Source organism: Sciurus vulgaris, assembly GCF_902686455.1.
Source record: "Sciurus vulgaris genome assembly, chromosome: 10".
In the NCBI taxonomy this organism is placed as follows: Eukaryota; Metazoa; Chordata; class Mammalia; order Rodentia; family Sciuridae; genus Sciurus; species Sciurus vulgaris.
Window position 1 is genome coordinate 105,269,712 of NC_136470.1, and position 27,710 is coordinate 105,297,421.

At 36.4% G+C, this 27,710-nt stretch overlaps 1 protein-coding gene across 5 annotated transcripts in view; it reads left to right on the forward strand.

Moving 5' to 3' along the window:
• WDR49 (WD repeat domain 49) overlaps positions 1-27,710 on the forward strand; it is a 133,323-nt gene that overhangs the window by 36,687 nt on the left and 68,926 nt on the right. For all 5 annotated transcript variants that reach the window (XM_079156380.1, XM_079156383.1, XM_079156382.1 and 2 more), the window contains 3 exons: positions 5,030-5,197; positions 7,117-7,265; positions 22,930-23,163. In XM_079156380.1, coding sequence (XP_079012506.1) covers positions 5,030-5,197; positions 7,117-7,265; positions 22,930-23,163 — 551 coding nt within the window. The remainder of the gene's footprint in view (positions 1-5,029; positions 5,198-7,116; positions 7,266-22,929; positions 23,164-27,710) is intronic.

The following is a 27,710-nucleotide window of genomic DNA, read 5'->3' on the forward strand; positions in this document are numbered from 1 at the left end:
TTATCCTCTCAAAATGATATATAAAAGTAATTTTAAAGTATTTTCCTCTTCTAATCCTTAAACTTGCTGAGAATATTAAAAACAAATAATTTATTTTACCAGCTCATCCCATTCCCTAGCTTGATATTTTAAAAACATTTTTATCATGACCTATCGTTTTCTTACCTCAACTCTAGAAGGGAGGAAAACATTTTTATTTATCAGATAATTTGATTTTAAGGAAATGGCTTTGCTCTCACCTTTTACTCAAGCATCCTCAGGAGTTCTGAAGTTCTACAATTTAATCAGAAACCAGTTATATCTTGCTTTAGAAATAAAGTGTGAATTGTTGAGCTTCCAGTATATAACAGTGCAGAACCATAAATGTCGCATGGCAACCTGCGTGTGACATATCTTAAAGCAATACTCTGAGCCCCAGAACAGAATGCACTTTTTTGTATCTTTCTTTATGGCCTCAAAACTAAAAATAATTCTTTGATATAATGGGGGAACATATTACAAAAGTAATCTGTGTAGAAATATTTTATTTTGATTGTACTATAATTATTTTATGGAATTTCCATGGATAAGAAGACAAAATTACAATGTAATGGTGTATACTTTAGATCTTATAATATTGGTTCACGGAGTGTCAAGTTATAATAACCCTTAACATTTTCAGTAAACAAAAGAAATATTGTCAACCAGACTGCTTTCTAAATGGTAATATATTCCATCAGGTTTTATACTGTTGGTCCTGCCAAATAAGACTCAGTAGTAAAGCAAGCAATCAGGGATCCTTATGCCTCTGGAATTAATTGCTCCTTAATGAAGCTGAAGATATCCCTTTTATAAGAAATCCATTATTAAATCATAGGGTTCCCTTCCCTTCCCTTCTCTTCCCTTCTCTTCCCTTCTCTTCTCTTCTTTCCAAGAAAGACAATACACCTAGCTATTTGGGAGACCAAGGCAAGACGATTGCAAATTTGAAGCCAGCCTAGGCAATTTCGCAAAGCCCTGGTTCAATCCCAAGCACCATACATGTAAGGAAAGGAAGGAAGGAAGAGGAAGAGAGGAGGGTGGGAGGGGACGAGTAGGAAGCAAAGAAAGAATTCCAGATCTTGTCCTGGCATACACACAGCAGTGTGATTTACTAGAAGGAGGAGGATATAATGTACAGGAAAGGAGAGTTCACAGCCAGATAGGACTGGGTTCAATCTCATCTCCACCTGTAATTAGTGGCATGCCCATAGGCAAATTTGCTTTCAGAATTTCCATCCCCTCATCAGTAATTTACCCACTGAAGACTTTAACAGGGTGAGAGCACCAGACATGCTGTCTGGTACATGTGAGGGATTCAATAAATTATCAAAAAGTAATCCATTGGTCAAAAGGAAATTACATAATGGGGGATGAGCAAGAATTCATCCATGTGAATTCTAGGCAGACTGGAGAAATAGACCATATTGCCTCTTGGCAGTCCCGCTTCACGACACACTTCATAGTGAATGACTGCACCTGATGCTCTGTGAGGTAGCTCTGCTCTGGTCCCCTTTCTGAAAGTCTCCTTTACTTCCAGTTCCTTTTTTTCCTCCTGAAATTGTGATCTGACATTAAGAGAACCCCACCGGCATAGGTCATTTAAACTCATTTACATTAAAGAAATAGAAACTAATCATGGAAAACCAAGGTGGTTGTGCACTAACAAAAATGGCATATATTATTGGTAACAGAAATTTTAAGAATTACCTGAGAAGCAGGTGGAGAATTACTTTCCAATCCAAAATTATCTTGCAGCCAGAGGCTCATGTCCTACATTCTTCAGATGGATCACTGTTGGGTTTTATAAACATTGATGGGAAGGTTCTTAAATTTCTGATATTTTATACAAACACTTGTGAGTATGCACATCTTTCTGGTGGAGAGAGTATATGACTTTCATTAGATTGCCAAAGTAGTGTTTGGCCTCACACATTTTAAGAAGTATGGATTGCTTCTCTAGAGTATAAAATGATGTCAGCACTTTCAAGAACACACTCTAGTGCCTTGTTACTTTGAGTGTGGTCCTTGGGGAGCATCAGCAGCAACTCCTGAAATGTGTGAGAAATAACCAATCTCAGGTTTACTGAAAGAGAAGCTGCCTTTGAACACTGATTTTCACGTGATTCCTGCAGCAGGACTTTTCTCAAAGGATCAGGCCCTATATTTTGAATTTGTACTCTGATTCTGTCAAATTCTAATGTACTGAGCTTGGATATATAACATTGCATGTTACATGACATTAAACTGCAACACTTTTAGAGTTCATCTCAGGACTCTAGGCCTGAGTTAGAAAATAATCAGTTGCTGACTTTGGCCAGATCATTGAACTTATGTGGGCAAGTCTGTTTCTTCATCTTTACTACAAAGAAGATTAGTTTTCTTTAAGCTCTGAGTTCTGGAGTTTACCATTTGTTTCTCACACAGATGTTTTTGTCATGACCTCTCATCTACTGATATACTATCTTTTTGTCAATGTTTATTAAATGTTTTCAAAATCCTGAAACGCATGCTGTTTTCTTTCTTTATACAGCTCCTATTGTATTTTTGTACTACTCAATTTATCACTTTACTATGGGCTATAATTCTAACTGTTTGATGTACAAATCTTTATTTCCAAGCTTGGAGACATATGATAAAGGTTCAGACTTTATCTATTTCTTCTCTTATTATCCTTGTCATAGCACAAGATGTATACTAGATGCCCAATAAATCACTGAAGATTGGATGCTATGTTTTGAGAAGGTTATCTACAGAAGACACACTAAGTAGGATCGATTTCATTAACTTGTTACAAATTGTTCATGTTAAGCCATTTATTTCCTAGGGAGATAAGTATGAAATATGTTAACTGAAGCTATTCACATATCAATATCAGCTCTTCGATGAATACATTCTAGTTGCTTTTAGAAGCAATTAATCCAATTGAATAGGTCAAAGGAAAATGAATGTATTGAGCTATCTTATGCATTTCATAATTTCCTTGCCTTTGGTAATTATTTGGAAACTTGTGTATACATATTGATATACATGCATATACACATGTATATATGTATGTATAAATATACACACACACACAACTCACATGAAACACATTTAATTCTGTCACCAAAATAGTAGAACTTGATGGTCTCCTTAACTCTTTAATGAGGGATGATTTGCTTTTTACAAAATCGGAAGTGTTTTTGTACAAAAGTTCCTGTTTCAGTCTGTTCAGCTGCTCTAATAAAATACCCAAAACTGGGTGGCTTATAAACAACAGAAATCTATTTTCACAGTTTTGGAGACTGGAAAGTTTGAGATTAAGGCAGCAACATATTTGGTGTCTGATTAGGGCTACTTCCTGATGCATACATGAGGCCTTTCTGCCATTTTCTAATGTGGAGGAAGGGGCAAATAAGCTTCCCCAGATCTCTTTTACCAGGCACTTATCCATCCAGGAGGCTCTGCCCTCACGACCTCATCACTTCCTAAAGGCCTGACCTCCTAATTCCATCACCTTGAACATTAGGATTTCTACATAGGAATTTGGGAGGAACAAACATTTGATCACAGCAGTGCTGGCTAAGAACTGTGAAGGGTCTAACTTTTTATGCTGTGTTTAAGCTAGCTATTTGCAGATCAGTGTGCCATTTCTAATATAGTCAGCTAAAAATAAAGTACTCATTTGGAGTGAAAGATTAAAAAAAGATCTTACGGTGACAGTGGACATGAAACTCCTATGTCTGAGAAAAGTTCTTTGTTATTCACAGGAGAGCAAGCAGCCTAAGTATTGGTGTACTAGTTCAGTTCCTCTGGCTAGAAGTTCATAATAGAAACAAAGAGAGGCACAGATGAGTGTCTGCACAGGCAACACATGCATTACAGTAAAGGAACCCCCAAATTTATGGAATCTGAATTTTTACACTTTATAGGATCTGTATTTCCTCCTACTCTAGAGGAAGACACTGTCTTTATTATGTTGGACAAGAAGCATTCCTGCTATTTGCTTCAAAAGGAGACAGCCATCTCTACATTTCAAGGCTGTTTGCAATGCAAACATCTTTGAAAAGATAATCTAAAATAAAGGGCAGTCAATGCTTAGTTTCATAAGAAGAAGAGAAATGCAAGCGATCATGAAGGATTATCTTCCAGAACAGTCATGCTTGATTCTATATAATAAGTAGATCAGAAATAATTTCTGAGTCATTCTATTAAAGTGCCAAAATCCTTCTCTATGTGAGGCAGGAATTTGAGGTCAAATCAGAAAATTTTCAACTTTGGGCACAATCATTGAGCAAAATTGAAAAAAAAAAAAAAAAAAGAACTTCCACCCAACTGTCGAGGGCATAGTGGTTTGAGCAGCTGTGTCTATTTGCCTCTGGGAGCTTGTGAATCTGACAGGAATGGAAAGGTCCCGGTGGAAAAGTGGTCAGGGCCGTTATCCTTGTTTGGAAGGTAAGACTTTGCTCTGCCACATCTGGCACTGGTTCATTGGGAACACAGGGCCAGACGTTTTGTCCTGAGCCTCTTGTTGTGTTTGTGAATCTGGACAGGGAGTTGAGTCTTGGCCATTCAACACTCAGACATTCTAGACCAGTAAAATTTAAATAAACCATTGTTTGAGCATGAACTAGACCTTTGGGGAGCAGCAGATGGTTCGTAATCTCTTGTTTGCCTATTCCAGGCCCAGGAGGAAGAACATGGGAATTTGATCAATACTCATTTACATCTCCAGCATCCCATATGATTATTGTGATTAATACTGTTTCTTTCCATGTGTTCCATAAAATATTTTAAGGTGTCCCTAGAGAAGGAAGAAATCCTGAGTGCAGAATTTGCTGTAACTTCTCACTATAAATTCTTTACTGGGAAGTGGGGAAGGGTTAAATGAGGTGTTTTCTAAGTGTTGAGTTATATCTTCATCATCTGAGTTTAATTTTTTAAGATTACCAACTTAAACAGTTTTACTTTCCTAATGTCTTATGAAAAATCAGCTAAAGATTGCTTTCCTCTTTTTAATTTTTTTCAGTGACTTATAATGCATCTTTGGATGTTATCATTTCCAGTACAACCAGCAATACAAACACTGTGGTGCTGGCTTGGAGAGAGAAATCAAAAAAGCATCTTAAAATTACATCCTTCAACATTGCCCAGGGCATTCATGCTTTTGATTACCACTCTCGGCTCAATTTAATTGGTATGTAAAATAAATCATGATAACTATGAGGGCCTCATAAATAGTCTAGCATGCATATTTGTATGCATGAAGTCTCTCTACCTTGTTGCTTTTATTGCCAGAGAGACCAACTTGAACAGCTCATATTTTATTGCCTGAGAATGTCTGATAATGATGCATTATTATGTGTGGTGTATATAAACTACATTGGGGTGAAAATATGAGAAAGTACCCCAATGCCTTAATGAGTATTTTTTATTAGAATTGGTAGGGGGTGCATAATGATACAGACAAAGAAGACAATTTGTGCAACATCTGCCATTCTGCCATCCTTCTAACACCACCAAATGCTGCACCCAAACAAATATGTCATTTTCATTGCATACACACACACACACATGCCCTAATAGAGAACTGTAAAATGCAGAATGTTTTTCAATTACCTTTTTGGAATACAATTTTTGAAAAATTGAGCTTATCTTTAGTTTACTAAGGAAGAGTTCTTTTGATGTAAAATAGTATATTTAAGCTGAGGAAATAGAAAGGTTCTCAGACATTAACTGTTTAAATAAAATACCTAGACATTCTTAAAGTTGATATTTGATATATGTTAATGTTCAAACATTATAAAAATGTGAGGTGAATATGTATTATTTAAAAATTAACAAGGTAGTTACCGAGAACATTCATGGCTTAGAGGTAATATTAATCCTCATTCATTAGGTATCATTCATCAAAAGAGCATTGATACTAGCTAAGGGACTGGTTTACTAAAATTCCCAACAATAATAGCTGTCAATCAGGGTGAAAAGTATCATGAATGTCAACTCAGAATCTAAAGGAGTACTATAGATTTATTAGAGAGGACTGAGGGGTGTCGATGAATTGATTTGGCAAAGAGTCAAATATCAACCTTTTAATTTCTTAGCTGATTAGTTATTCGTTCTATGTATACTGGATCACTATTTTCACTTGCCACAGTGCTGGGAAAATACAGGTGAATAAGCTCAGCTCCACAGCTGGTCCTCAAGTGGAAAACAACAGTGTTACATTGAGTTTCCACGCACCAGAATAAGTACTATACCTCTTGATCTTGAACTGTTCCCTGAATATAACCAACTCATGTTCACAAAATGCCTTATATTACCAAGAAAGCAGAACAAACATATATTTGTGATGATAGTTTTCATGTATATACTTGGTTATTTCATTAACCATGAAAATAGTTTGTTCCTTATACTTTATTAATTTGGGAACTTTCAATGTTGCTCTCATCTGTTCTTGCTCCTGGATAGTTCCAACACTGTCTACACTCCTAGGATGTGCTGTTCAGAGAGAACTTCAGAACTTGGAAGGATTCTGTCCCCTCTGGGACAGGCTGGAGGTGGGCTCCTAAATGGAACCGTATTTTCCCTCTTGGCTCATGCAAACCCCTTCTCCCTAGGCAAACGCTTTTTCTCCTACTCCTCTGTTTAGATAATTTCTATTGCCAAAACTCATACCTTGGTCCAGTTGCCTAGTCTAGTTCAGCAATGACAAGACTTTCCTTCCTTAATGACAGGGTGTGTTGATGTTCATCAGAAGGCAGTTATTAACCATAGACATGTGATAAACTCATTTTAAAAAGAAAGTGCAAACCAGGTACCGGGGCACACACCTGCAATCCCAGCAGCTTGGGAGATCAAGGCAGGAGGATTTCGAGTTCAAAGCCAGCCTTAGCAATGGCGAGGTGCTGAGCAACTCAGTGAGACCCTGTTTCTAAATAAAATATAAAATAGGACCAGGGATGTGGCTTAGTAGTCTGGTGCCCCTGAGTTCAATCTCTGTTACCCCACCACCCCTGCAAAAATAAAAAAAAAAAAAAAAAAGAAAGAAGAAAGCGTGGGTTATTCATGTTATTTAAAAACAATTTTTTTTTTTTCCTTTTTAATTCTGATTAGCAACTGCAGGCATTAACAATAAAGTTTGCCTTTGGAATCCCTATGTTGTTTCTAAACCAGTTGGTGTCCTTTGGGGTCACTCAGCCAGTGTAATCGCTGTCCAGTTCTTTGCTGAAAGAAAACAACTTTTCAGCTTCTCCAGAGACAAAGTAAGTAACATTGTGCACGTAATTTAGTTCTGCCTTCCCAATTCCTACTGAAATCTCTCTAGGGCCCTGAATTTCTCTGAGAGCTGCTGCCAATTTTTAAAAATATATTGACTAACTACTATGTCTTTGAAGATCTATATTTAGAAAAAGTGTTGATTGATGGTTACTTAACAATAGTTCTTGGGTAACTACACAAGTATTTCATTAAAATTTTGTTCAAACCGTGTACTTATGGATTTAACCTCTTTTGTTGAACTCTCAATATGTCACATTAAGAGTTTCCAAAGTTCTCACTAACTCAAATATTAAAAAATGGGGAAAATTCTTGTCTTATCAAAATGTTGTTTCAATAAGACACTAAATAGGTATAGCCAATTAGCTATTTTTGCTTTGATACAGGAGAGAAATTAGAAATTTATATAAATCTGAAGAATAAGAAATACATTAAGAACATTTCAATTATATTCAACAACTCTTTTCTATTTGATGATTTCGATGGGATGTTTATATTTGTATTTTGGGATGCTGGAAATTAAGCCCATGGCCTTGCATATGCTAAGCACATGCTCAATCACTGCGCTGCACCCTAAGCCCTTGAAGGGATATTTTAAATTTTGTGGAAGAAATATGGCACCAGAGCTCGATAGTCCAAGTTGAATCCTGGTCATACTATTTTGCTGTACATATCCACTTAGAGGTCAGTTTTTAATCTCTAAAAATATTGTGTTTAGTGCTTCTGTAAAACTTACATTTTACATAATGCCTGACTTAAGGATCCAGTTTAAAATATGATAGATTTCAAGATACTTGGTTATGGTGAGAAAAGGGGGCAATAAGTTCATTGGGGAAAATCCCTGAGACTGGATTTTTGTTCTATGCTAAAGTAATATATATATATATCACTTTATATACACATATAAACATACATAAACACACACATAAACATATATGCATACACACATAATAGTATAAATTTACTATATAAATACATATAAAGTATATGTTTAAATATACAAGTATGTATGAATTATATATACATATTTACATGGAAATTCACCTTCAACTCCTAAGTCACACACAAGCCAAAATTCCTACTAAACTTACTTGTTTCACTGTCTTACCTATCATGTAATTCTTCTCCCTTTCCCTTATCTTCAATCCTGTTGATTCTACCATCAATACACGTTTGTCAGTCTCACATCTCCATCTCAGTTGCCATTGCTCTTATTATAAATCTTGATTTCTTTCCTGCAAAATACTGAAGTGTTCCTAAAATGTCTGCTAACTTTAAGACTGGTTTGACTCCAGCCTGTCCTCGGTTCTAATAGCAGTTTGCAAGAGAAATTCTTCACAGTTTTATCTCTGCCCTCCATCTAGTCACTCTAAAATTCTTAAACTTTCATACAAAGCTTTCCGCTGTTTACCAGTCCTATTTCACTTTCTGCTTTCCTCTTTCATGTTTGGTGCTGTAGAACTCCATCAAACGGTCAGCTGTTCCTACCATGTGGTTTCATGGCTTTGCAGCATGCTCTTTCTTCTGTTCTTAGTTCCCTCTCTTCCATTAACTGACAGATGCTGTCTATCCTGTAGGCTTCGGGCATTTTGGAGCCTCTTGTGGAGACCTCGGTGTTTCTCTCCATGCACTCTGCTGCATGTGTCCTTGGAGCGTGTATGATGCTGTGCTGAAAGTGGTAGTGTGTTTCCTAAACCAGGGTCAGGATCTTTTCAGCTTGTATTCTTGGCGTCTCTCACAGTGCTGGACACCTGTAGTGTTTTTGCAGTGATTATTTGTTGACAGCTTGAAGCGAAGGCACATTACAATGAACCAAAGTAGTGAAGAAACTCAGAGTGAAAACTTTTATGTCTTAGTTAGATCTATTTGTTCCTTTTTATTTAAAACCTTTTAGCACATTGTCTTAACTTCCATTGTTGAACTTGCAATCTAACTTGTGTACTGGAGCATTGTGTATGTACATTGTACCTTTCATTAGATTTTGATTGCTCGAAGGCAAGGATCATTTGTTGAATTTATTTTTTGTGTTCCCAGGACCTAGCAAGTATTAATGTATTAAATATATGTTGAATATAATATGTGAACTAGTGCAACTGTTAACTAAATAATGGAACTCATGAAGTTAGGAACTCTGTCTTACTTGAATTGTGTTATATACGTGCAAGGTCCTCAATAAATCATAATTAAGTGAAGGAATCATTATCAAACATAAATATGAAACAAATACCAGATATTTTATTTCATAGAGTTCTCTGAAGGAAGGTTTTATAACTTTAAAAGCAAGTGAAAAAAATGACTTTAAAGTCAAAACTGATTGTGAATAGCTGAAATCAATGCTAAGACTACCTGGACTCTTTTGAAAATGGTTCTGTCCTTCCATTTTTGCTCTGACTTATGAACCATTACATCATAATAAAGCTTGTCATGCTGTCGTTCACATTAGTCTGAATCCATTACACTTTGATAAATGCATGATAATCTCAGTTCTCATGTCTTTACCACAAAGAACAGAGCTTTCTGCTGCTGGATTAAACCTCCGCTTTATTGCCATAAATTCTAAAACAAAAAAATTTTTTTTTTTAAATAATACTAGAGGTAAGTGAGGGAATGGGGAAAATGAAAAAGCATTCTTTTTCAAACAACCTTTGATTGAATCAGGTTTTGGTCAAAGAGTTGCTCAATTAGGATTCGTAGACCAGACCAAAGAAATTTAGATCTAAGAAAATTTCTTTCAAAAAATGATCCAAGACTTTAGATCTTTTTTGGAAGATTGTTCTTTTGCTACTTCCCAGTGATGAATAAACAATAAGTTTATTTCTACAGAATTTGGTGTCATACGGAATAACAGCCCAGTTGCATTATATTTTGGAATTCTAAGCAGTTTCTCCTAATGGCAGTTACTGGTGGCAAGGCCCTGCTGGGAGTTGGTTATCTGGCCATTTGAAGGAGGAACCACCAGGGAACTAAAAGCATTTTCAAGGCCCAAGAGAAATCTCTCTGCTGGGGGTTAACATTCCAATCAGTGAGCCGAATCCAGCTTTTCTTTCTAATTCCTGGGCCACTAATCCTGATTTGGCCTCCAGAATCAGATCAGTTTGTAACATAATCCTTTGTTTGAAGTTAGATTTTTTTTTCCAAAGCCTGGTGTCCATATTGTAGAACTGTGGTTGGCAAAGAAAATACAAAGCCAGATTTGGTGTTGGTGTTTGTGTTATACCTGTTTGTCTTCTCTCCACACTGCCCTCCACCCCAACTCCTATCACTCGTCCAGAAGCTAAGTATTTTCATTTTGTTTAAAATGCACAAATAAAAGGATTACTTCTCTCTCATAAAGATTACATTCTTTTTATTTTTATTTTATTTTTTTGCAGCACTAGGGATTAAACCCAGTTACTCGCACATGCTAGGCGATGCTATACCACTGAGCTATCCCAGCCCACCTCTAAAGATTACAATGACGAGGAATCATATAGTGCAAAAAGTAAATTCTTTTCTCATTTCCCCTTTAAATCAATTTCTCTCCCAAGAAATAATTGATAGTTGTGTACATCTTCTCACAATGTTATTATATACTTAATGTATTGCTGCGTACATCATCCTGTGTGTACAGAAAGAGTAGTATTTATTAGTTTTTATGTAAAAGGTAGCACATGAAATATACTTTTCTGCAATTATTTTCTCCTAAGCAACATCTCTTGGATAACATTCTATGTGAATATGTATAAACTTTTTTTTGATACATAGTATTTTATGATATGGATGGCCATGATTCAATTATTCAATCATCTATTGATTAAAAGTATATAGTTCCTAATTTTTCACCTTTATTGACGCTCTTTCTCTCTCTCTCTCTCTCACACACACACACCACACACATTTTTAAGACCTCATAAATTAATTTTTTGTGATAAATTTCTAGAAGTGATGCTATTGGATCAATAGGCATGTAACTTATCAAAGAATTTTCTTATATGTTGCCTATTCAGTGCAGAAGTGTTGACCAACCGACATACTCATCAGAGAAGTTTAAAAGTGCCTGTTTCCTCATGCTCTTTTTGAGAATGGAAACCATCAGGGTGTTTATATATTTATTTATTGTAAATCTGAAGGGCAAAAATTACTGTGAATTTGTTTTGCAAATATTAATTGATCATTTAAAAAATCTGTTCTAAGTAATTACACATAACAGCAAAGTACATTTTGATTCACTGTACTTGAATGTAGCACAGCTATCCATTTCACTGGTTGTACATGATGTAGAGTCATATCATTTGTGTGATCCTACTAGTACCTAGGGTAATGATGTCTTAATTGATGATTTATATTTTCCGATTTTAATATATTAATTGATCATGACCTTTATCTTATTTTTAATAGATTTAACTATGTTCCTGATGATTCATAGTAGCTTGAAAAACATTTGATCAACTTTTGTTTATTAGAATATTTTACCTCTTTCAAGCATACATTTTAAAACCTTATGTGACTTCGTTCATTCAAGTTTTTAATCTGTGAAATTGAGTCAGAAAAGATTTTCTTTATGGGTCTGGATTTTGTGTCTATTTTAGGAATGTCTTCCATAATTCTCCTATTTATAAATTTATCCTCCTTTATTTTCTGTTAACATTTTTTATACCAGTGATTTTTTTGTATTTAACTTGGCAATTTATTTTTGTATTAAGTTTTTTTTTCTGTAAATGGTTATCCAAGATTATTTTATGAACAACCTGTCTTTTCTACTAGTTTGAATTGCCATTGTTATCATCATCTGAATTACTATATGTACATGAATTGTTTCTAAATATTTTATTATTTCTGTTTGTCAACTTGCTTTATCCTACACTAATATACATTCTGCTGTTTAACTACCATAATTTTATTATATATTCTGATACCTGGGAGAGCAATTTCTACTTAGTGTTTTTCTTTTTCAACTTTAACTATCCCCTGGCATTTTATTCTTCCAAGTAAATTTTAGGATCAATACTCATGTTCCATGAAAAATCCTATTAGTATTCAGGCTGGAATTTCAATGAGCTTGGTAATACCTGACAGCTTTAAAATAATGAGAAATAACATCCAGTATTTCCCCATTTATTTATTTGCTATCTCTCTGAAAAAATTATGTATTTTTTTCATTTCTTTGTTCAGGTGTTTGTTCATATTTTAGGAAGTATCCTTATCATACTCGTGACCTGAGCAAGGGTGTTTCTGAAGGCACTGTGTCCACATTCCATATAACTCATATCTTTATTCTTAATCTTTCCTAAGCTTTTCCCCTAACAGGTTTGTTTTGAACTATGTGATCATTTTGGATAGCCTCTTGCTTTTTATGCATTTAGGGACTCTGACTTTTAGCTCTTTACATTCAAACTTATACTTTTTTCTAATATTCCAATACCCAGAGTTCTTGATATTTAAATCTGTTATCTGCTATTCTGGCAATTTTCCCTCGCGGAGACTTAGTTGTTTTCATGTTTGGTTATCTTTTCTTGTTACCTCATTTTTTATTATTGTTGATTTGTAGGCATTTTGAGGAACCGGATTATATGTTTCATTCAGAGATGATGTATGTTTCTACTTGGTGGAAACATGCAAAACCACTTCTCCAGGCTGCACCATGTCCTGCCCAGCTGTCCCTGCTTCAGGGCCCACTTCTTGCCAACCCCATCCAGGCTTGGCTGCTGGTTAAAAGTCCTTCCTTTAAGCCTACTCTTCACTGTTCCCATTTTAAGTTTGTTGCTTTTCCTTTCTTCTTTTGGACTCATGGAGATTGTCTCCCCTCCCTGAAGGCCCATCAAGGAAACAGAAATTGTTTTATTCTAAGCTGTGTTTCTTTGAGGTGGAAAGGCCCTTTACAAATACCTACGTTTCAATGATTATTGAATAAAAGTTCCTAGTTCAAGCTGTTGTCTGTTTCTTTGAAGGTTGTTAGTACAGATACTAAGGGAGTAAAAAGAAAGAACCCAAAATTTATATTTAAAAGTGGAACTGTGATAGAGAAGAAAATTTGAAGAGTTTTTTAAAGACTGGGATCATTTCTGCTACAATTTTTAATGTTATATGGATAATTATAATGACAAAAAATCAATTTAATTTATGAAAAACAAAATAGCCTGAAATGAAATGTTGGCACTTTTAAATTTATTGTCAAACTGGAACTGAGAAATCAATGCGATTTCTGTTGAACAGTTCATAGTGTTATGAAATATTTTGACTTTTTCAAGTTCAGTGGTAGAATACACAACAGATGCATAGTATAAATTGAGTCTTAGAGATATACATCTTCTCTCATTTCTTGACCTGAGTGAGAAAAGAAGTGAAATGAAAATAAAGAAAATAAAATAGTCATGGTAACATTGAAAGATAAATAGCAGAGGAGAAGATTTTAATTTCAGACTAGTATTTTAAATTTGATGTCATTCTTGGGGGCAGGCATAACATTTTTCTCAGCCCTTTTTGTCCCGTTGTCCCAGATATCATATTTGCCCAATGTCCCATTTATAGTATGGCTTTACATATAAAAGGAACTTTTATATACATAAATATATTGTCCTAGTGTCCTATTTATAGGGCAATCTGAATTTTCATTCTTGATGATAATAAAAGATATCTCAGCTCTAGATTATGATTTCTAACATTTTAATAGGTCTGTGTGAAATTCATTGAAATATTTACAAAATTGAAAACTTAGGACTTAATTTAGAGGAAGAACTGTTCATAAAAATATTAGCTGAGCTATGTAGTAGAAAAATTCTGCTAACCTATATCAAGTCAAACAAAATTGCCTTTAAGCATTTACTGATTATGCTTTTGTGGATTACTGAAAGGCTTAAATTCTGAATAAATAGACTTGTTAATACATAACAGTGTATTCAGGACAGACAGTGCCTTCAGTTCCTGTTATCCTATTATCTGCAAGTGGGTGATCCAGTTCTGTGGATTACTCCTGGAGAGCTGGGTTGCTGAACTGCTGTCCTCAAAATCCTCTTGCAATTCATACACACACCTTCTGTCTCTTTCTCCTTTTTCTTGTCATCTTTTTATATTTATCTCTTACGGAATGGCAGGAGTTAGTAAATGTTTAATGAAATCAAGCGAGTCTCCTGTCAACAGACTCCGTGAATCTGTTTCCAACTTCTCCTTCACTTTCATGTCATTATGAAGAAACTATGAATCTTTTTGGAACCACTTTTGATTAAACTTGATATGTTGCCAGTATGTAAATAATGTTGATTTACATTTGAGGTCTTAGGGATGGAAACTAGGGCATCATGTATGCTAGGCAAGTCCTCTACTACTGAGCCACATCTCCAGACAGGATTTTGTTTTTTTAAAAGTGCACTGAAAATAGATTCTCTATCCATACTTACATCTATTCATGCACCTACTTATATCCTGTTATCCTTTTTATAGATTGTAATATTCATAACACAAAATTAATATTATTTTATTTGTTTATTATAATTTTATTATGCCTGGGTGAAAATGATGGTGATTTTGTCTATCTCTGGCAGGAAGCAGAGAATTCTGCAGAAGAGCTAGCCTGCAAACATGTGCTGTCCTACATTTCTAAAATTCAATCTTCACAACATACCTTCCTGAATTTGTTTGAATTGTTGTTATTTTGAAATATTTAGATAATGGATCGAGCAATTTCACTACATTCTAGACAGAATTGACAGAATCTCAGAGCTGGCAGGGCCTCTTATCAGAAAGGTAAAGAAATGGATGGCAAAATCACATACCTAAGCTGACAAACCTGAGCAGGTTAAAACGGGATTCAGGTATATGCAGCCTCAATACACTAGTTTCTAGTTCTTGTTATGTAAATAATATAGTACTTGTTTATAATCCTTCATTGTTAAAAGGTTAAAAATTGAAATAGGATAAAGATTATGCAGTAAAATTTCATCATTAGTTGAAAATCTAAATTTTGCCTTAATAGTAAACCAAAAGCATAGGTATTTATTCTGCTAATGTAAAAGTGGATATGAAATGGAGAGCCCCCATATATGCCATTTAAGTCTGAGTTGCAATAGATATCACAAGATCCTGATGTAAGTACATGTATCAGAGTTCAGTGAAAATTTGTGGAAAATAAAAATAAAAAAGGACCATTATTCAATTGTAGTTTTTAAGCTTAGGAGTTTGTCAATCTCTTTTTCTTACTAAGAATTAAGAAAACACATCTAGAAGATTTAGAATGAAAATTGATATTAAATATGCTCCTTTCTGAACTGTGTGCTAATTCTTTTAGAAGTTAACTTGCATGTAAAAATTGGGTAGAACCCATGATTCTCAAATAATAACTAGATGTCTAAGTGACGTTTTGTCAAAGGGCTTGATTAATAAAACTGAATTAATATGAGTTCTTTTGTGTGATTAAAAGGATATAGACTGATTAGGAAAGAGGAGTAGAGTTATCTGGTTTAAAGCCAAGGCATGGGATTTTACAAATTAAGCTAGGAGAAAGATTTCTTCCTCAAGGAGATTAGCACTGACCTTAAAACCAAGTAGAGCAGTTAGATGTTTAATACAAAGGAAAGACCTGGGGAAAGTATTTTGAAAAATACTAATGTCTGAGTTCCATCCTCAGAGACTCTGATTTAATTGGCCTGTGATAAAGTCCCAAGCTTAGGTGATTTCTAAAGCACTGTAGATTATTTCTAATATCTAGTTTAAGAACCACTGGTATAGAATAAGGTAGTATTTGGAAAATTGAAAAATGTATGAGAGATCACACATGATCACATAATTTCTAGGAGCATGCTAAAACATTTTTTTTTTTTTTTTCAGTAATGGGGACTGAACCCAGGGCCTATATGCCAGGCAAGCACTCTACCACAGAGCTACATTCCCAGTCCAGGAACACTGTTTTAATCATTGATGTCAGTATATCAACCCTGTTGTTTGACTCTCAGAAGAGACAAAACTTTTGAATCAAAGATGGAAGGTAGACTTAGTGACTTAAGGAAAATTAATTAACATGCACATTGCAATAAAAATATTTCTAATTTTAATTGCTAATAGCAAGAAGTTACCTGTTGTAGAATAGAGAGGTCATAGTTTGTGTATTTTTCATTTATGTGACTAAATGCCAATGAAATATTAAAGCCAATACGAATTACTCGAGCAACAAAATGGAAGTTGATTCTGGTAAAATTCTAGTTCACTGATACTTTTGAGCCTCTGTCAAACTATAATCATCTATACCCCAGATTATTATTCTGACGTGAACTTAGTTTCTATTTCTTAGAAGGTGTCCATACCAAATAAGAATTTTCAGTACTATTGTTAGGAACTTAAGTATTTGAGAGTAATCTAGAATCTTCTAATCTTATGGATACAGTATTCAAAAGAATAATTTATTAATTCTATTTATATTTATAACACCTTGAAGTATATTTATTTATAAGTCTTTGTTCTTATAGAATTTATATTTTCGAAGATAAGATTTCTTGGGATGCTGCCAGAACATTTAAAATTAAAATAATTTTTTTAGTAATGAAAATAACAGGACAAGTTTTTTAATAAAATATTCATGCCAAGAAAACCAATTATTCTTTATAAATACATTCTTGGTATTAGAGGGATTGGTAATGCTATTTGTCTTAAAGGAATCAGGCCAATGCTCACTGTATAAGGGCTGGCAGAAATAAATTTTAGACATAAAGCACAATACTTCTGTAAGACATTGGAAGAAGTCCCATGTTTTAGTCAATTTTTTCAGTGCTCTGACTAAAAGGAACCGACCAGAACAACTGTAGAGGAGGGAAAGCTTATTTAAGTGTTCACAATTTCAGAGGTCTCAATTCATAGATAGCAGAGTCCATTCCTGAGGCACAAGGTGAGGCTGAACATCATGACAGAAGAGTGTGGCAGAGGGAAGCAGCTCACATGATGTTCAGGAAGCAGAGAGAGAGACTCCACCTGCTGGATACAAATATATACCCCATAGCCACACCCCCAATGAACCACTTCCTCCTGCCACACCCCACCTGCCTCCAGTTACCACTCAGTTAATCCCATCAGGGATCAATTCACTGTTTGGTTAAGGTAATAACCCAATCATTTCTTCTCCATATCTTCTTGTACTGTCTCACACCTGAACTTTTGGGGGATACCTCACTTCCAAACCATAACACCCCATAAAATTTCATTGTGGATTACATGAGATCTTGTACTGGCTGAATAACTGTGTGGAAGTAAGCCAATTTTTTTAAGTGCTACATTCTTGGATCTATCCTAACTAATGTTTACATCAATACACTGGATTAAATAATAGTGATTTAATGAGCCACAATTTAAACAAATTTAAAATGTAATTATTCAGTATCTGCTATGTCCTGTGTTATATATGGAAAAACCAGACAGGAATTGTCAATATAATTGAATTTGGATTCAAAATTATATTTTCACATTGCAACTCTGGATTAAAACTAGAAAAATTCCTAATCTTATTTCAAAAAAATCAGATTTTAAAAAATGTTAGTGGTCCATTATAATTTTACCTAATAGTGAAATTCAATGTGATATATTCATACATGTACATAACATAATTTGGTCAGTTTCATTCCCCAGTTTCTCCCTTTTCCCTCCTTTCTTCCCTCTGTCTGATCCCTTTCCTCTATTCTTTGGTCTGTCTTCTATATTCATGAGCATCCCCATCTCCCTCTTTTCTTTTGTCTCTCTAGCTTCCACACATGAGAGAAAACATATAACCCTTGACTTTCTGAATCTGGCTCTTTTCACTTACCACAATGTTCTCCAGTTCCACCCATTTTCCTGCGAAGGACATAATTTTTTTTTTTTATAAGTAAATAAAACTCCATTGTGTATATATACCACAGTTTCTTCATTCATTTGTGAATAAACAGCTGGGATGATTTCTTAGCTTGGCTATTGTGATTTTTACTGCTAAAAACATGGGTATATGTGTGTCCCTATAGTGTACTGACTTTAATTCTTGAGAAACACCAAGGAGTAGTATAACTGGGTCATATAATTATTCCATTCCTAGGTTTTTCAGAAACCTCCATAATGATTTTAAGGGGGGATGTTAGATGTCTGGCTAGCTTATTTGTTCATGAGAATAAAATCTAGAGCTTTGGCTAATCAGAATCTCAAGACAGTTGGAAAGCATGATGAAGTGGCTTATGAGCCAAAACAAAATTATGGTGATTTAAAAGAGTCATAGCCCCTATAATGGTTAAAGCTCACTTGAAATATTGGCTTAATTCTGGGCACTTTTCTTAAAAACAGATCCTTGAGATCCCTAAGGTGATCAGAGATAGTGTCTTAAATTAGTGGTGCAATAATTATAAGCACATTATTTAAAATTATAATAACCAATGGGACTGAAATCTTAAAATATTCAACTTGGGAACAATGGGAAATGTAAAGCAGAAAAGGTATAACTGCTTTTCTTTCAAAAGACAACACATAGACACACAGATACACACACACACACCCTTTCAATACATATTCATATACATGATGATATTGATAGTGTTATTATGGAGAAAATCATAATCTTGGAAGAGTTAAAGAAGACTGTATCCAAGGAGTGGGACTTAGGGTAGAAATATGGGTTGGGGTAAAAGTCCCCTGGTGCTATTTGATTTTATACAAAGGACATATCCTACTATGAATTTTAAAAGTAAACAAAGTCTGCATCACTATTCTTTCCTGGAGAGAAAGTAGAAACAAAAATGAAGCCAGAGGTAATCTAGAGGCTACCATGATGAGAGGAATGAAATCTGAAAACTGATATTAAGATGTCTGAAGGGATTATTTACCCTGGAGAAGAGGCTTAACAGGAGAGTTCAGTAGAGGTGAAAAAGTTTAGGATAGAATCAAAAGGTAGAAGAGATTCTTTGGTTGACCATTTTTAATAATTACTGTTATGGTCTGGATATGAGGTGTCCCTCAAAAGTTCCTGTTCATGCAGGAATATTTAGGGGTAAAATAATTAGATTTATGAAAACTGCAACAATCTGTCCATCCTGCTTGGTGGTAACTGTAGGCAGGTGGGGTATGACTGGAGGAGGGAAGTCACTGGGGGCATGCCCGGGAAGGGTACATCTTTCTGGTGGTCCTATCATTTCTTAATCCCTTTCTGCTTCCTGACACCACCATGAAATGAACAGCTTTCCTTGTCTGTGTCCTTATATGTTGTGATGCCTTAGCTTGCGTCTAGAGCAGTGGAGCTGGCCATCTATTGACTGAGACCTCTGAAATGTTGAACCCCAAATGTACTTTTTCTCCTCTAAGTTGTTCTTGGGGGTACTTTGGTCAGTGATGCAGAAACTCACTAAAACAGAAATTGGTTCTGAGAAGTGGGGTAGTTACTGTGACTAACTTGACCGTGTGTTTCAGAAGTCTTTGGAAATAAATGGTTTGAAGGAATAGTTTGGGAAATTTTGGAAATGCAGGCTTGAAAAGTTTTAGACTGTTGTAAGCAGAGCTTAATGGGTGATTCTAGTGGAAGTTCTAGAATACTAGAATGCTGAATGGACTGTGGCTTGTGCTCATGTTTCAGAGAAAAATGAGAACTCTATTGGGAGTTGTAGAGGCCACTTACGGTATATTCTGACAATGAACTTGGCTACATTTTGCCCATGTCCTGAGAATATGTGAGGCTAAATTTAAAAGTGATGGAATAATAATCAGGTAGAGAAAATTTCAAGGCAGCATAGTGTTTAGTCAGTGACACACATATTTTTGGCAGCTTTAAGCCAGGTTATTTGTAAGAATTGGGAAAAGACAACAGAGCTAAAGAATTTTCAAAAATTTCATTTTGACCAGAAAAGTGCCTGTAAAGCTGGGATCAATAAAGTTCTGCTTGTTGAAGAGATTATTGTCTCTAAAGAAATGCTAAGTACTTTGCACAGAAATAAAAGGAAAGATGCCTTGAGGGTATTTCAGGAATTTGCAAGACCACACTCATGACAAGCTCAAGGATGTAGAAGGTGAAATCCTTTAGAGAAGACATCTTGGGGGTGCCCTACTGACACAGGGTTGGGGGGTTCTAGGAGGTTGTTTCACCATATTGATCCATGCAGTACTCAGAGGCCACTGCAGTCATGATTCCAGGGAGCCCAGGTATTGTGTGAGCTGACAGAAGACCTTGGCATAATCCACATGGTGCTGATTGTGTAGGATACTAAGTTTAAGGGGTCCTGGAAGCTTCCACCAAGATTTCAAAGGTAAGTTTGGGAGGCCAGGTAAAGTGTAGTGGGTCAGAATCCCTGGCAATTGCCCCCGAGAGGGTCATGTGTGAAGTTGTGAAGGTGAAGCCCAAGTTGAAATGGAGATCACAGGAATTAAAAGATATTGGCAATTTGGACTGTCTGCCAAGAAAAGCTGCTGGCTGTGAAGAGAGCCAAGCTAAAAGAAAGCACATGTGCATTACAAACCTCAACATCAAATATATCCTAGATACTGTAAGTGGAGTTACAGAAAGAATTTTGGGACCTCTTTGACTGGGTTGGGTTTTGGGCTTGTTTAGGTCCCATCCCTTCTTTCTGTGCCCTCCCCTTTTCTTCCTTTTTGGAATGGGAATGCTTACTCTGTGCCATTATATGTTGAATATATGTAACTTACTTTTGATTTTATAGCAAAGAGTTTGTTTTGAGTCTCAGATGAGACTTGGACTGAACTTTTGGGAAATACTGAATATACCCTAGGCAATACCCTAGGCAATTGTGGCATGGCTGGAAGAGGTGGGTCACTGGAGGCATGCCCTGTATCTTTTTGACAGGCCTCTTCCCCATGCCCTCTGCTTCCTGACCTCACTATGAGCTGCAGCCATGGTCTAAACAGCTTTCCTCTACTGAATCTTTACTCTGTGATGTCCTGCCTCATCTTGGGCTCAGATCAATGGAGCTGGCCATCTATGAACTGAGACCTCTGAATTTGTGAGCCCCAAATAAATTTTCCTCCTCTAAGTTGTTCTAGTCAGGTATCTTGGTCACAACAATGCAGAACAGATTAAAACAATTACTGTAGGAGCTGCTATCTTGAATCTTAGGACCTATTGATATGTTTGTGAGGTGTGTGGCTATGCACGCAGAGAGGTCATATGCAAAATAATGTTCACATCTGGGTATTAGCATTTGGGGAGGGGGATAGAACTATCATTTTTAACAGTTTTTTTTTTTTCCAAAGTAGCATATGATTTAAAATAGGCTAAAAACTATGTTGTTGCCTGTTTTATGAAGTAAATAAACACATTTAAGCAGAAGCTATCTTTTATATTTAATTCAGAAATGATTCTCACATTGAGTAATATAGACTAGTTTATTTGAACAAATCTTTTCTGCTCTTAGGTTCAAATATTTGTATGATAAAAAATAATAAAATAAGTAAAACAATAAAAGCACCATTAAACAGTTATTATAATATAGTTTTCATGCTAAAACCTGGACATGGGCTCCCATTCAATTCTCATAGCACTTCATTAAAAACTCAGAAAAAGAAACTTGCTGAAGTTCACCCTAGAAGTAAGAGACCAGAGGTAGGATTGAAACCACAAGTCTGATCCTGGAACTTGCCTGCTAACCCTTTTTGGAGAGATTTTTCACTGTTCATTTTGACTCTTTCCTCCTCTTTAGCCTAATTAATTCTTTGCCATTACTGGTAGTCTCACACTAGTCCCCCCAAACCTGCTCCTTTAGTTTTCTTTTGTGAAAAACAAAGTGACTCACCTTCAGGGAATAAAGAGAGCTTTAAGAGACTCAAAATATAGGAAAAATGATTATTTAACATCTGTTGAATTTAAAACAACTCTTCTGAGCAGGCATTCAGTGTTCTCTACTCTCTGTTCATCTATGTCTTGATTGTGTTTCCATAAGACTCTAATATCTGGCTTATTTGAACTTGATTTCACTTAATGCCATTTATTATATTTCACCAAAAATGCATAGATATCTAAATACATAGAGAAAGAATTATATTCATTTTCCATGTCTACAACTGACCACAAATTCATTGGATTGAAACAACACTAATTTACAGTATTTCGTGTTTTTCTGGTTAGAATTCTGGCAGGACCGTAATCCTTTCTGGAGGCTCCAGGGAGAATCCCCGCTCGTGCCTTTTCAGCTTTCTTGGATCATGGTCCCCTTTCTCCATCTTCACAGCCAGCAAGTCTGAAAAGAGTCCTCATGCTGTTTCATGCTGTTCTCTTTTTCTGCCTATGTCTTCCACACTTAAAGACCCTTGTGATTCCATTGGACTCACCCAAATAATCCAGGATGATCTCCCCACCTCAAAGTTATTAATTTAATCACACCTGCAAAATTATTTTGCTTTATAAAATAACATATTCATATGTTCTGAAGATTAGGACATAGGCATCTTTGGAAGAGCATTATTTTGCTTACTATAAGCACATGCTACAGGTCAAGCCATGTTCCAGGGACTGGGATAAAACAATCCCTTTCTTAGAGGAGTTTACAGTTTAGTAGATAATTTAAAAGGCAACTGAAACACAAAATAATACGTGCTGTGGCAGAAAGAGAAACCAATTTTGGGACTGTGGAGGAAATAACTGTATGCCTTGGGTAAAGAGCGAGCTAGAAAAAATTGGTTAAAAATTAGAATTATCTTTGGCTTATTCTTAGGATCTGATCACTTTTCATGCAGGTTTTGAGACTCTGGGATATTCAACACCAGCTGTCCATCCAGAGAATAGCCTGTTCTTTCCCCAAAAGTCAGGACTTCAGATGCCTCTTCCATTTTGATGAAGCCCACAAACGACTTTTCATCTCATTTAATAACCAGCTAGCATTGCTAGCAATGAAGAGTGAAGCCAGCAACAGAGTGAGAAGCCACCAGAAACCAGTCACTTGCATTCTTTATAATTCACTCCTGAAGCAGGTAAGGATGCTTTCTGCTCTGTCGCTCCCCCTAACACCCCTCCAAGACCAGAGACTTGTTTCCTTAATTCATTCTAACATCACACTGAAGACAAATCTAGCAAAAACAAATGTGGGGAGGAAATGATTTAATGATCATGTACTTTCCTGCTATCATGTGTGTCCAGGTGAATTAGAAGAGGGATTTCATTTTCGGTCAGTGACTATAGCAGCACTGCTAGAGTTACAAGGAATTACATCCCAGCTAAAACAAACACAACATGTGAAGTAATTGAACTTATCTTTGTTACCAGTTAGTTTGAATCTTGAGCCAAACACAAGGGAACCTGGTTGTAAAATTCCCTTTTGTGAGCCCCATTCTCCTGTATCCCTGTGTAAAGTTCTGAAATATGCATGAAACGTAATTAGCAGAGATCCATTTTGCCAGCGTATTTTACACCAGTGGCTCACAGTGGCAGCCCAGAATGTATTCATAATAAAATGATTCAGTTAAATGGGATGGCACTTGGTATGCAGCACGACTCTTGTTTGTCTCCCCACCACTTTAATGACGCTCTGCAGCCCTTGCTTATAGGGAGCGCTACCTGCATCTCAATGAAGAAGCACAGCTCCCCTTGAGCAGAGATGCCACTCAGACCACAGCCCTTCTTAGAGGATGGGGAGGTGCAGCAAGGGAAGCCTGCAGAGCTGGGTAGGGGGCAGCCTGTGGGTCTCGTGGAGGGAGCAGCAACTGGTGGAGGTTAGTCTGCTGCGATGATTACCTCAGGCTGATGGTAATAGCACAGCATGAGCCAAGCAGAAAGCAAGTCTCCAGCTTGCGACCAATTAAACAATAAGTCCAACCCATTCTTTCTTTTCCCTTCTGTAGAAGCTTCTGCATTCGTGCAGAAATGAGTAGTTCAGATTTTGCACAAGGGGTGGAAAGCCCTTTGTTAGTAATGACTAGTCTGTCATGTCACTACTTCAAATGTTCTGTGTTCCGGTTCTTCTAGGAGATAAAAATCCTTTACAAAACTATCCATTTTGAATTCCATCTGCAGGGAAACATTTCCCTGCAAATGTTTTGCTGAACTTTATGAAGGCAACCAGCTAATTCGGCTCCCTGGTGGCCGCTGAGAGAGAGAGATGTGTTTGTTTCCAAGAGAGTATTCTCTTAATTGAGATCTGCAAAGTTAAAAAGCTGGGTTTGCTTGTATACGTTAAGATCCTAAGTTGCATGGCCATAAGATGAGAAACGCTCCATGAGGAAGTCAGGAAATGGGATGCAAAGAAATCTTCCACCAGGGAAGTGAAGATAAAGCCACTGAAACTCAAATATGTGCAAATTACAAGTGACAAAAAAAATGTGCATATGACAGACGGTGTAGAATCACTGTACAGTGAGTATAGCTCTACTTGTTGCTGTTAATGGCTTAAATAATTTAAAGCCTTGATGTGTATATAAAGCACATACAGCTGTGTATCACAGATATCAGTGTTTTCTAAATGCAGCTAAGCTATAATTGCTTTGACATTATTTTATTTGTAATTATAAGAATGCATTGTAGAATAGAAAATAGTACCACCCACAGTCCTATCAGCCAGTAATAATCTGTTTAAGAGGAATTAGACAAAGCAAATAGTTTCGAACCACTTTCAGGTGCTAGTCATGAAGAATTAAAGATTAATAAGCCTCATTTCTTTGTGCCTGTAGCTCAGGGAGACTTAGTTCTTTAAGGGCAGGTCCAGGTTCTTCACCTTGGGCTCAATGCTGGGCAGGTTCTCATTAAGAAAGGGAGGCTGACATACTACTGACTGGCCAGGAAACACGGAAGGCAGCAAAAGGAAGTAGAGGTAAAAGCAAAGTGCTGTTGGCAAAAAGTGACCACTTCTCCCTGGACTGGGGTGAATGGCATTTCAGCAGAGTCCTGAAAGCTAGAGTGGGAGTCTCTAAGAGGAGAAGGAGACATCCCAGGCACAACAGGAGCACCTGCAAAGAGACTTGAGCACTCCTGGTGCCTTTGCTGAGGTTGAACTGTCTATTTGGGGAGTTTGCAGCAGTCTGTGGAGCTGAGGAAGTCAAGGGAGCTGAGGGCCAGATTGTGAAGGTCTTTCATTGGTCAGACCACTGTCCAGTCTCAGAAAATTAAGCATGGACTTGAGATTTAGATAATAATTCTCACCTTGGACTCCTGAGACACTCAGATCCTCTGTGAGAATCCGAGAGGTCAAAACATTTTCATCATAATATGAATTCTCTTGTTTTCTCAGGAGTGTACAGTGTGTTTTCTAGAGGCTGCATGATGTGCGATCACATCATTGCTCTGATGGCTAAGGGATGTGTGCTTTTGTATCCTTGTGTTTTAACAATCGGTTCAAATTTATAATGTGATGAACATATACATATGTGTGTACGCATTGTCTATTATATGTGTACACACATATGCTATGTTTACATGTAAACACATAGCATAGAAATGAAAGTCATTTCAATTCTTCGGTAATGTTTGAGAATGCAAAGTGATCCCAAGGCCAAAAGCTTTGAGAACTGCTGGGCTAGAGAGATGGGGGTTGGCGTTTTGGGCAGACCCCGTAATCTGTCTGATCTTCAGTGCACTGGCTTTTAAAAATATATTCTGTTGGGTAAGGGGATAATATTGGCAATGTGCCAACATTGCCTTGCCAGGGCTGGCCCACTGGACACTTGGAAACTGTCCTGGCCCTGATTCTACCAGCTCCCCTGGTCGTAGTAGGCTGAATGTTGCTGCTTCATCACACATCTTTTTTCTTATTAACTTGTTGGGATTTTTTAACCTTGTGTCATGTAACAGTTGTCAGGAAGAATTAAAGAAGAATTGTGGTTTGGTCCTAGCCCTGCTCCTCTCAGGAATGTTCCTTGAGGTGAGATTTTCTCTTTTTGGCCATTGCAGTTGCTTCTTGTGGACATTCAGGGACAAAGACGAGCTTTGCAGATGTCCAGGGACATTTCTAGCCATTCTTTTTTTTTTTTTTTTTTGCGGTGCTGGGGATCGAACCCAGGGCCTTGTGCTTGCAAGGTAAGCACTCTACCAACTGAGCTATCTCCCCAGCCCTCCAGCCATTCTTGCCTCCCCATTCTGAGCGTTGGTCATGTACCTAGTTGTTTCCTCAAACACTTAAACTCTCATTTTCGTCTCTTCCCATGTTTGCAGTGCAAGGGGAAGAGCTTGCCTTTCACTTCTTTATTTTCCCACATCTCCTAATACTGTTCTGAGCACAAAACGGATGCTCAATGGCTAGATGTGGTCAATTATTGCCATTTCTCATTGCACATTTACCAGGCACCTGTGCCTTTTCAGTCTCCTGGCTCCTGCTCTCTGAATATCTGGTTTGGCATCATTATCAAAAGCTTTCCCTTTGTCTGAATTTAATGAAAACCTTCCCTTCTGCTGTCATTTCAACATGTTGCCCACATTTCATTATTATTTCATTGCATTTGGACTTCAGTGGGGGAGCTGACGTAATCCCTCTGTGAAAGCAGCTTGGCACATTCCTGTGACTTCTCTTTATCTTCTTGCCTTTTGGTTTCCTCACCTCTTAACCTAAGGACATGGTGTTAAGGACACAAACCTTTTTAAATGGAACTACTTGCTTATTTTATCCAGGAAAGCTTGCCCTCACAGCTAGTAGCATAACAAATTGGGACTAGATGAGGAGTCCCCGGAATAGACTTTTTTGAAGGAATTAATCTTGGAGGTCATTCTAAAGAACCATCTTTGCAGTGATTTCTTAAATGAAGCTTTTATTAAAAAACCATAAATATTAAGAAACTCATAAAATGCAATTTTAGATATCATATGAAGTAGAATAGGTAAACTTTCTGCATTATGACTAAGGTCCTCATCCTAATGATGTTGTTTTATATGCTTTTATAAAACAGGTAATGTTTCAGTTTGTTTTACATCTTGGACACATAGTCAAGCTAGAGAAGTGTTATCAAATCTTGGCAGAAATTATATTTATTATTTCTGTGGAAATAAACAAGTTTTACAAAACATTATATGTGAAAAGTTATACATGTATTGTAAGAAATTAAAATAGTGCAGTGAAGCTCAAATAAGGATGAGCTTAAATTTCATCAGCTAGTTCTAAAACCTCTGTGCAGAGGTTTTTTACATAAATGTGGTTCTGTAACTTTTTATTCAGTAATATGTTGGAATATAGTTCCTTGTACCTAAATAGAGATCTACTTCATCATTTTTGAAAGGCAGTACAGTATCTTTTTGTATCATAATTTAGTGACCCATTTTCTTTGATGAATATTTTGTTCTTATGAAATGTTTTGTATATACATACATTCACATGGATGACTTTATATTTGTAGGGTAAATTCTTAGAATATACTTCTAGATTAAAGAATATGCATATTAGATAGTTTGATATACAAATTGCTTCCCAGAATTTTAGCATTTTATCCAACCCCTACAAGTAATACAAGGTTACCTAAAGAGGCTTGTCGGACTGTGGCCAGGTGGCTTCTTAAAGTAGAACACCTAAGATCCTTGATGGGGTTCCCATTATCCAGCATGG